General features: G+C 42.2%; 1 protein-coding gene across 2 annotated transcripts; it reads right to left on the bottom strand.

The window, feature by feature from the left end:
* Positions 1-5583: 5583 nt before the first annotated feature.
* ociad2 (OCIA domain containing 2) lies at positions 5584-9339 on the bottom strand. Of its 2 annotated transcripts, none has more exons than XM_084011170.1 (7): positions 9118-9339; positions 8930-9017; positions 8200-8253; positions 8054-8101; positions 6976-7120; positions 6241-6315; positions 5584-6009 (listed from the first exon to the last, which is right to left on the bottom strand). In XM_084011170.1, the coding sequence occupies exons 1-6, from the start codon at positions 9190-9192 to the stop codon at positions 6243-6245; spliced, it is 483 nt and encodes a 160-aa protein (XP_083867296.1). In that variant the 5' UTR covers positions 9193-9339; the 3' UTR covers positions 5584-6009; positions 6241-6242. The 2 variants fall into 2 exon arrangements, with proteins under 2 accessions (XP_083867296.1, XP_083867295.1); XM_084011169.1 differs by having other exon boundaries at positions 9112-9334.
* Between the last annotated feature and the right edge of the window lie 2438 nt (positions 9340-11777).

Below are 11777 nucleotides of genomic sequence, written 5' to 3' on the forward strand. Positions count from 1 at the left end.
GCTAAATAACAGAGCTAACAGCTAAGGTTAACGTAGGTTGCTTTATACATTATGGCGCGTTCATGCTCCGTTCAGTCAAAAAAATGTGTATTGGGGCTAAGTTAAATAACATTGTTATCACAATGTGTTCTAATGTAAAATAGTTGCAACCTTATAGGGTCATAAGTGAGTCATCTAGTATTCAGCCAGTACAGTTCCTGGTAGAATTGAGGGCGATATTAAAATATCATGCCATGTTAATTCCATTCAAAATATTATCCCGAAATGATCATAAAAATATGCTTTAAACTCTTTATTTTAACAGCATTATAAAATAGATATTAGCCATGGAATTATGACCGTATTGTTTTTGTTTCAAATACGCACTGGTGTCGGATCAGTCGATACGCAGGTTCAGGTGTCAGAAGGTCTCAGGAAGTAATGCAGCGTCTGGGTACGACACATGAATGTAACCCACTGACACGCATGTTTAACGCTCGGTCTAGGGAGAAACAGTTTTAAAAAAAGGAAGGAAGAAACAAGCCACTGAGTCACAGCAGACAGACAGACGGAGAAGTCGAGCTGTGAGAACTTCCACTTCGTAGTGAGGACAGACGGGTGAGACGTAGACATCACGCCAAACCAATAACTAAACTAAAAAAAAACCTTGATGGCCCAAAAGTCACATAGTACTCTTCGTACATACCTCACCCCCACCGCAAACATGGCAACGACGAATAGTCTCACTCACTTCTCACGCCGACAGACCTGTGAATAATCCATCTGACTTCCTGTTCGCACGCCCGCGCACACACACGCGCACACACACACACACACACACACACAGAACATCCTGAACGCTGCAGCAAAATACAGCCACACGCTGAAGCTCACGCTCTATATTTAGGCTCTCAAAACGCATGCATTTATCCGGTAGCGGCAGCTAAAAAAAACCTCTTATAAACATCAACTCACTTCTTCATCAATTCTTCTGACAAATCAATGCGTTTCCCACATCTGCGTGCGGGAGAGGACATTAAACATTGCACATATTTGGATGCGACTGTAACACGTGAGATGTGGCTGAAGGTCAGCGGAGCGGAACTGATCCGATCAATGGGTAACTCAACTTCATCTAATATCAACTCCCGAGTCTGGCAGATGCAGCAAGGATGCTGCAAAAAACGGGAAAGGAGAAAACTCAAGAATGCCTCGTGTGATGAATTTGCCGTACTGATCTCATAGTCGAAAACTAGCAAGTCCGCTTCAGTTAATTGGACCAAAAATAAATAAATAAATAAAGGGGGGGGGGGGTGGAAATCGGCTAAATCTGGCTCCCTCCAGCACTAAATGACAGGCCTGGCCCTGTTGTAATCACTACCTCTTGAGCGCAAACATTACTGGCTTCTTCCTACCGGGAAGGGAAGAGCATAAACGAAAGCCTTTTTTCTGCGTGTTTCAACAGATATTGCCCCCCCCCCCCCCCTTATCTATATCTCGCTCTGGATGACATGTATAAATGGGGGCTGAAATACGAAGCACTATTTGTGCCATCGATGGATCCGAAACACGGCAGAAACACTGAAAAACTCATCTGAGGCCGTCGCGAGGGCAAAGACAGGGTGGTTTCTTTGGCAGAAGGCAGACCCAAACATCAATTATGCTCCAAAAAACCTCTCTCTCCCAAAGCCGAGGATAATCTTCCTCAGCAGGGCTCAATTATAGGTTATTTCTAGCTAGACTCACTGCTTATTGTGCGCTACGTTACGCCAAGTCTTTTCAACTGAATCAATGGGAAGAACTAGGGATGCACCGAATAGTCGGCCCCCGAAAATTCGAAAAATATACTTTTATCACCGAAACAACATGGCCGAAACAGAAAGTTGTAATGACGCAATTAAAAACCGCGGCCAGCACACGCTTGTCTGGATAAGCGCCAACCTGTCTGCGGTGTGGACGTTTCGCTGAGATCTATTCGGATCCTCTGCACGTCCTCGGGACTGTGCTTGATCCGCGTTAGAAAGATCATTACTTGGATGTGGGATTAAAGCAGCGTGCACGAGAAATGATCCAGGCGCGATGGATGCGGAGACCCCGCTTGGAGACGGAGAAGCGCACGAGAAGGAGAAGGAGAGCAGAGCGCAGAAAAATACTTGTCTTTCTGCACCAGATGAGGGGAATGCACCCTCGTTGTCCGATATGTTCGATGAGATATTAAACATTTTATTTTTATTATATACTGTGCATTGTTGTAATGTCAGTGCTAAATAAATATTTTCATATTTTTGTAATTGATTTATTCTTTGAATCAATGCCTTGATTTTAGTGAGGTTAGTACACAGTCATAGCCATAAATGCAATGGTACTAATAATTGGAATATTCATTTCTTTCGGTGTTTCGGTTTTCGGCCTTGGTTTCCTCATTTTCGGTTTTCCATTTCGGCCAAGAATTTTCATTTCGGTGCATCCCTAGGAAGAACGCCTAACCCATGTAAATCAAGTGATGCTGCGCTTTAGTTTACACTGCACTGGGGGGGGGGGTTTAGTTAAGGTCGGGGGAGAGTGAAATCCAAAGACAAACACTACACAGCCATTACTCCATTATAAAACGCGGGGGGAAAAGTCATTTGAAAACAAGTAATTTTGTCAACCTCACCACAAGCAAAACCCACTCAAGTTTTGGAACCATTTCGCCACTTTCAATCATTTACCAACTCTGAATATTCTTATCTTCACCGTTTTGTGGTGAATTTCCCCCACAAACGGAGTGAAAGGGGGCGAAGCAACAGCCGTTCAATCCCAAAGCCGTAGACACACAATTTGCGTTGCCATCGATGCTCAGTGGAGGACAGAGTAACCATAGCGATGGGTGATAACATACAGAAGAGTAAAACTGAACTGCAAGATTTACATGCAATTCTTCCCAGTGTTGTTTGGTTCGGCTGTCCAGTTAATGATTTAGCGTTTGTGTGTGCGTGTGTGTGTGTGTGCAAATGCAAACACACAGACACAGACACCTGGATCCAACTGGTCAGTGTAGATAAGAGGTCATCTACTGTAATTGGGCCAAATAAGTGAAAGCGTACATCAGAACATGGAGACGTCAAGATAGCTGTGGAGAAGACCAAGGAGATTCCCATATAGAACCACGTTAACCGCTGTGGGGGTCAAGGGTCAACGAAGCAGGTGCTGAACTGGGCCAAAAAAATATTTGCAACTTTTGCAAGTCCGTTTAGAGAAGGAAATGTTTGCTTTCTTGAACTGACAACACAGCGGCCAGTAGAAGCCGCGTATAGGTTAAGAGTAGAAAAGAAAACAAGAATCCAAATAACAAAATAAAGCTGAAAGAAAGCTGCTTGTATGCAAACTGGAAATATGACACACACACAAAAACTGTTTCAACTGATCACCACTGCAGAGTTCAAGACACAAATTAAGAAATGGGTTATTTTTTTGGATTACATAATGCTGAGTTAACGGTTAATCCATTCAGAAGGGGGGGGGGGGCAGCTTAGCGAGGGGCCACAGCGGGGGACTTTGGTTTTTTTACAGCACGGTTTTTCCATCCCTGTGCTCTTCAATGCCATTAAGGTCTTACTAGATTAAACCAAACACACTAATTCACTGGAATTTTGGCCCAGATGATTACAAATAGACAGATATCTGCAATCTAGGGGCGGGTGGGCGGGCTGGAGGGGGGTTCCCTTTAGCTGCTTGTCCATGCACGGGAGAGAATACGCCTCGCATCTGTGCTGCCATCAGAAGCTTAATCCCGGCAGGGTCGAGGGAGGATGGGCCCGGTTGCAAAGACCGATGCAGTAGACCGGGGGGGGGACAACACAAGCAATCTTCGCTCCAACAAAAGTGCACAACAAAAGTTGTCATAACTTGGGAGCGTGGGCCTCATTGGGTGAACACACACACACCCACTGACTGACTTTTCTCCTGTCACATCTCCGCCATCTCCGCCTCGAGCCAGCCAGCCAGCCACACAGACTGACCAGATTCCTCTCCGTCTGCAGGGCCGAGCGCCACTGCAATGTGTCAGTGACAGAAAAAAAAACGAACAAATGCTTCATTGTGTGTCCGATGCACTAAAAAAGAACAAGGAGAATGATGTGCCCCCCACCACCCAGCCAACCCAGAGGAAGGCTAGCTGGATGCAAAAGCTGACAGTTCTCCTTACTGTTGTGTGGAATGCATTATGATTCCACCAGCGTGTGCATGTTTTGGTTCAGTTAACATTACCTGTAAAACTCTGACACACACACACACACACGCACGCACACACACACTGGACTATCGAAGTGTGACGTCACAAAATAAAACACATTTCACTGTTGTTATGCCCCATATAAATGTCACGTTAATGCATTAAAACAACACTAACACCGAGTTCAACTGTCCCCCCCCCCCCAAAAAAAGAGTGTACTAGCCACGTTAAAAATCAGCTAGCATATTTAAAGTAGCATCCATCGTGGTAGCTTTTTTTAGTTAGCAACTAGCCCGGTGTTGATACTGAGCAAAAAAAAAAAGAAGTGCTAATGTTGAGCAGGATGCTACCTAGCAGATTTTTTTTTTTAATCTTAAACCGGCCGGTTGTCAACTAACGCTAATAGTCCGGACACAGTAGCGTGATAGCGACGTTAACAGCCGGGCTAGCTACTTGGCAGCGTTACAACTAATGACAACGGTTTAACTTGCAAGACGGTAGCTAAGGGCGATTAGCACGCCCCCCCCCCCCCCCCCCCCCCCCTGTCTTTAGCATGCTAGGACAGCCAAACGGTTGGTACCACAGTTAAAGGGGAGGGGGGAAGCTAACGTTAACCCTCAACGGCAAAAAAAGTTAATCACGGAACTTGACGCGAGCCGACGTTAACTACGTTAGACAGCGAAGCACCGCGTCCTCAATCACTCCCGATATTCGTAAAAGCTTAACGTTACTCACAACTTTTTTTGTTGGTTTCCTCTCCCCTTTTTTAACCTGAGCTAGGTTTGCTAGCTTGCAGACGTTCTTCTCATTTTGCCGAACAAGCTTCTGCGTCCCCGGCCCTCCTCCATTGGAAGGATTTGCGTAGTGTGGTGGTGTGGGATTTTTTTTTCCTTTTTTTTTTCTCCGTGTGTGTTTTTCGGTGTTGGGGAGAGCGAGAGAGAGAGAGACAGAGCGAGAGATAGCGAGAGAGAGAGAGAGAGAGAGAGCGTCTACTGTCAGAGAGCAGCGGCCCCGGTTGTCCCGCCCTCCTCGATCGTGATTGGCTAAACGATGGCGTTCGCCTACATAAAATGCAGTGTTCCTCATGTGTCAATCAGAAAATAAGGCGACCTGTTGATTGGATGACGGCTTGGGAGGAGGGTGACGTGTGACGTTCACACGGGCATGCTTCTAATCTCCATACGGCGTACACCGAAACTTGCGCTGGGCAGGCGGGCACTCGGAGGAGTGTTTTATACAATATTTATAAATTAAATGATATATTATATCATATTATATACATGTAATTTATTATTAGAAATAATAGTATAGCACCACATAAATAAATGAATAATAAGGAAGACTAATAAAAGCCCCAAATATCATATGGAAGTGAAATTTGGATTTTTTTTTTTTCTAGAGCTACTAAAGCTCCCTATTTTTTTTTATTTTGAGACAGAATGATTGCAATCAGATTAGAAAATAATATTATTTCCTGCGGTTTTATGTCAGTCTAGCAGATAAAACAATCGGGAAGGCACAACATCTGTTTCATGTTTATATGGCATATTTATTATTTTTGGTTGTTGTTGCATAGGCACATTGCAGCTGATGACTTGTGCTCATTCCCTTTAGTTACACAAATAAAGTGGTCTTTTTGGTCAGACCAAACCGGAAATACAATACAGCAAGATCTGTGACTGAAAGGATAGTAGCTCCCCCTGGTGGCACTTTGTGGACATACGTGCAATATTTAAAAAAAATATACTCTGTGCAGCATTTATAGCATCAGTGACAGATCCACGACCACAGCCGACCCTGCAGAGTTTCCAATGAGGCTGAAAAATAGAAGAAAAAGTGCATTCAGGTTACTTTTATCAAGTCAAAACACACTGGCAACAAGGAGCAGAGCTCAAGCACTTCAGCATGGTTGGCACATTTTTTTCTCACTGGAGGATTTGCAATTTCTTTATGCCCTCTCATCCAGACTGTACACTAATTTATTTTTAAAAAGATCCAGAGTTGTGTTACATGTTAGTTAGTAGCTCTGTCGACATCAATCTGTTTACCTTCAGCTTTTCACTTGTTCTGCAGCTGCATCTGGAGCCTTTTTCTTACATTCCTCACACACGTGGTGGCAGGATCTGTCAAGATGATGACATTATTTACTAGACTTTTTATTATTATTATTATTATTATTATTATTATTATTATTATTATTATATTATTATTATTATTAAGTGTTGCAGCACAGACGGATGAAACGTAGCTTAAAAGTCATGCAAACTGCACACAGAAGGAACCCTATCATTATTATTTTTTTCTGATTATTATTATTTTTTTTTTTCTTTCTTTTCCCCCCTGGGTAATGGGGGCGGGACTAGATAAGCCTCGGCTTCTCCCGCTTTCCCTTTCGGCCATGTAACAAATAAATAAAAATAAATAAATAACCCGAACCTGGACTCGAACCCCCCTCTTGCTTTATTCTTATTTCTCCTCTTCCGGCTGTTTGTGTTTCTGTACTTTTGTTCTTAAATCACTTTTCCACACAATAAAAAAAAAATCATCTTCCATTTCTGAAGCCAGAAAAGATCATTTTTACATTTGTCTTCACTTAACTACCATTTAAAAAAAACCTGATATTTCTATGATAGTTTTTAATATTTGTAATGTAATTTTCTTCTGTATTTGTTTCTTTATTTTTGCACATTTGATTTTTCTTACAATGTTTTTAAAACAAAAACACACCATAGCACATCCCTTGTACGTGACACCTAGTTAACCAATAATAACATGTTCCCTACCTGTGTCCAGGACCAGACTTGAAGCGACCCCCCTCAGACCGAGGTCCAAATCCTGGTCCACCCTCAAAGCCAAGCTCCTTAAATTTGCTTCGACAAGTTCGGATATAAGATGCTTTCCCCACCGCGTAACCCAGGATCCCGGCAACTGGAAAACAGAAATAATCAAAGTAACCAGTGAGACACGACAGGTGAACAGTTATTTGTATATACATGTTTCTGAAATGTTATGTTTAAATATGCAAAGAGGCATTATCTAATTAAATATGTACTTTTCCAGAATATTAATCTGAACATTGGATGAAACCAGCCCTAAAATTCTTGATTCGTTCTGTTGAAATATTAAGAATCTAATGTTTTTAAATAGGGAATGTTTGTATCACTCCATAAAATCAGAAAATACCACAAACAGCCATAAAAACTACTTTCTTCATGTTTTCAGTAGCGCTGAAGTAGCGTTGAAGCGCTCAGAGCCGGCCTGAGGCATAAGCGAACTAAGCGGCTTCTTGGGGCCCCCTGGCCACCACCCCCCCCCCCCTCCCCCCATCGTGTGTGGAGATTTTTAGGCTATGAATGTGGATGAATTAAGGTATTGCCATTCTCCAGCTGGCCATCCCCAAAATGCAGGAAATCACATCTACAAAATTCAGAATTTTCTGGGGGAGGACCCGCAGACCCCCCTCCCCCATTTGCACCCATTTTTGCACAAATAGGGTGGGGGGCGGTCTTTATGCATCTGTGCCCAGGGGGACAGCAGTTCATAATCCGTCACTGTATTAATACTATTTATAATGTAACATTATAGCGTGACATTGTGTCAATAATGTAGGGGCCAATCAAATCTGCTTAGGGCCCCCCAAAAGGCTTAGGCTGCCCTAGGAAGCGGTATCTGATGGTAACTTTTGGTGAATTTAGGAGAAATCTATAGACTCAAACAGACAAAAGTAGTAAACTAAACAGCTGGATGTGTATTCTGTTGTGTTTCCTGAAAGAAGACGTGCTGTGGAAGCAAAACAGCCCAAAATCTCTTGTTTTTGCCCAAAGAAAAAGTCCAAAATCAGAAACCCTGGATGGTACCGACCTGCTAGTTTGGGAAAGGGACCAAACCTCTTGGAGGATTTCCAGATGCCTGTGTGGAAACAGACGGGATGCTCAGAGAAAAAAATCACCCAGAAGTGATGGCTTTCAGTCACGATGTGGAGGAGGAAGAGCAGAGTTTGAACTCACCGCTGTAGATGAGCCCGCCGGTGACGGCCATGCCGCCCAGAGAGAGGGGCAGAGCTGCAGACAGACAGACAGACAGACAGACAGACAGGAAGAGGTCACATAATACCATAACACCGTAGTAGACTTCCTGTCATGGACTGATCCTGTCTTGCTCGTTAGAGTTGAAGGGGGGTCGAGGCTTAATAAACAGCTGTGATGATTGGACGTTGTGTTCGCCGTGGAGTGTGACTCACTTTGACCTCGCTACAGTAAATATCAGCTCTGCATCAGCTCTGCGTGGGTGTGCATGACTTAGTGAATCTCTTGTTATTATTAAAAGGGATCCAGTGTAAAGAGACACTCCCTGCCTCGCTGCCCCCCCCCCCCCCCCCTTCCGCCAATCTGAACCTGAGCTGAGACCAGATCTTATCAGACCTGGGTAACTTCAGGTGGGACACTACGAGCAAAATCAGTGCTTTTCATTCATTGATTCTTTTTCCTTTTTTTTTTAGATTTTGCTCTATTTGTCTTTCCGTAACATGTCTTCTTTCAGGTGGAAATAAAACATTTATTTTTTACTACTTTGTCAATTTGTGTCTGTAAACTTTACACTTTCATTCCTTTCATTATTCTAGAGGTTTCTACAGAGGAGTTTGTTCATATATCTTCACTTTGAAGGACAAAAATGTACTCAAAGTATAACGTATAAACGTATCCCTATGAAGGAGAGAGAGAGAGAGAGGGAGAGTACCTCGGGACCAGAAGCTCTCCTCTTGACACTCCCTCCAAAGCTTCTTCACATCTTCTCCGTGCACGTGACGACCTCCCAGGGGGCACCGCTGCAACACACATAGGGGGGGGGGGGGGGGGGGGGGGTCAGGTAAAGGTATCACATCTGGCCGTGACACGGCCAATATCTTCCCCTGCTCTCACCTTCACCTCCTCTTTCTCCGGACCGGAAGCAGCAGCAGCAGCGTCCACCGCTCCGGGTTGTCCTCGCGCGTCCGAGGTCATGACGCGGTCTTTTGGTCTGAATGCAACTTTGTCTGGAGGCTCGTGCGACTACTTCGTCTCTCCCTGTCTTGCTGCTTGCTTGTTATTTGCCTGTTTGCCTCTTTCATCAGCGCCGCTCAGCTACATTTGATGTAGCCGCGCCTCCCTGTGTCTTAAGCCCCGCCCCACCCCACCTGTCAAAACACCAGAGAAACAAACGAGGACACGGGCAAAGGTGGGAAGTAACGACGTACAAATACTTCATTACTGTACTCAAGTGGAAGTTTTCAGGTTTTCAGGTATCTACTTGAGTATTGAGTTTTTTACTTTCCCTCCCTACATTTTAAAACACATATCTGAACTTTCTCCTCTTTAGTTTTCATGCATTTGAGGGTAATTTCCTTTTAATATGACGAGCAATTCAGTTAGTCTTGTAAAAAAAAAAGGGGGGGGGCCAGTATAAATTTCCTTCATAGGGATACTTTTACTTTATACTTTAAGTACATTTTTGTCCTTCAAAGTGATACTCTTGCTTTCTACTTTGAGTACACTTTTGTCCTTCATAGGGATACTTTTACTTTATACTTTAAGTACATTTTTGTCCTTCAAAGTGATACTTTTTACTTTATACTTACATTTCAGAGCGTGTACCTTTTCACTTTTACTTGAGTAAAGAAGTTGAATGAGTACTTTTACTTTCACCGGAGTCTTTTTGAACACAAGTATCTGTACTTCTCCTTTTGACACAGCTGGGCGTTCAGTAAAAACAACTCTTTAACATATGGAATCATACAACAAAAATTGAATTATGTACCAACGATTTAACAAAACTATGTCACTTACACCACCTTTTCCTATTTGTCAGACGAGATGAATGACACACATTCTGACCTGTGTACAGCTTTCCACACCTGCAGGTGAGACACACCTTTATTTGGAGTGGCAATTCTTTCCTTTATGCCAATGTCGAGTCTTGGTAAAATATTACTTCTCCCCTTCACACAAGTGCAAGTGATGGGATTTCAACATGAAACAAACTACAAATACATAAACATTTCATCTGATTTTACTGGATAACATTGAAACTTAATATGAAAATGTCAGACCATTAATCTTTATTACCTATTTGATTAAGCAGAGGAGAAAAGAGGTCTGACTCCCAGTAGCCAAAGGTCAGGGCTGGTATTGTTCTTCATCCAAAGTTATGACTTTATTACCTCTGATAAAAAAAATATAATAATAATAAAAAACGTGACATCAGAGCAAAATTTCCATAATGACACTCAGTCAGTGTCTTGCTGGAAGACATTTCATCAGGTTAACTTACTATTGTTTCACAAGGAGAAATCCCACTGTTATTACTATTGTTAATAATAAAATAAATGCCCAAGTTGACCAAAACACACATCAAATACAAATAAATATGAAAAAACAATTAATAAATCCTTTTTTTTTAATTCAGAGAAAAAGAAAAGAAAAATAGAAAATGTGTTAACTCATCAAAATAACTCTTAGTTGGACTCCAAACAAAATTAGTTTGTCATAGTAGGTAAGATAAATAATATACACATTATAAGATGAGATGAAAACGTCATGTCACAATCATCCTGGCAAGAATTTACAATATTATCCTGATAATCATCAGAATGTGCTTAAAAACATTAAGTGACACTAAAACAAACTGTCAGTCAATTTAAATTGCATTTTGTTAAGAAAACAAAGATTTGTATTTGGACGGGGATGCGTCCTTCTTTTAGCCAACATCGTTTAAATCTTAACAATTTAAATAAAAAAAACAATCATACATTTGGCAATGATAATACATACATTTCCCTGCATAAATAAATGATAAATAAATCTAAAAAAGTAGCAACATTGTGCGAGTCTGTTCTTACTTACAAGATAATTCCTCTATTTTTAAATCAGGATCTTCAATATTATCTTATATTGTCACATGATCCCTAATGCACATTAAAGTACAATCCCATTTAAATAACTACATATATATTATGCACATTAATGCACAAGCCAATAAAACATGTATATAGATGACATATAAAAGCAGCAACGAAATGCAAAATGCAATGAGATACTGATGATGCAAACTGTTAATTAGAAAAAGTGATGGTGGAGTGAAAAACTACAATATTTCCCTCTGCAATGTAATGGAGTAGAAGTACAACGAAGAGTAGGACCTTCCACCATTGTGTAGTACAGCTCCCAGTATTCTCACCACTGCACTCTCTCTTCCTGCAGCCACTAACAGAGAGCACCAGCCGTTGCAGTGGTCCACTCAGCAGGTTCGCCTCCAAGGTAGTATCACTGGAAAATGTGGCGTAACTTCAGGGTCTTTTTCATCGGCTCGGTCAACTTGTGTTCCGAGTCAAAGACTCAGTATAGCAGCGAAGTGGAGTCACAGAATTAATCTCTTAACAAACACACAGCTGCGGCTGAATGTGTCGATTCATTTTTGACTCGTTACTCGAGTTTTCCCAGTCACCTGACACGAATCTCTACCGATTACTGAACTTTATTCAGTAACTGAAGCATCATTCCGGACAGGACCATGAACGCATCACCGTTAGGTAGCTCGTCCACATCGTGAA

This window comes from Eutrigla gurnardus (genome assembly GCF_963514095.1).
Source record: "Eutrigla gurnardus genome assembly, chromosome: 6".
Lineage (NCBI taxonomy): Eukaryota > Metazoa > Chordata > Actinopteri > Perciformes > Triglidae > Eutrigla > Eutrigla gurnardus.

Coding starts and splice junctions, on each gene's coding strand:
- ociad2 (XM_084011169.1), bottom strand. CDS start 9,192: ATGACCTCGGACGCGCGAGGACAACCCGGAGCGGTGGACGCTGCTGCT. Junction 8,254..8,929: donor GGAGAGCTTCTGGTCCCGAG/GTACTCTCCCTC, acceptor GTCTGTCTGCAG/CTCTGCCCCTCTCTCTGGGC. Junction 7,121..8,053: donor TCCCTTTCCCAAACTAGCAG/GTCGGTACCATC, acceptor TCTGTTTTCCAG/TTGCCGGGATCCTGGGTTAC.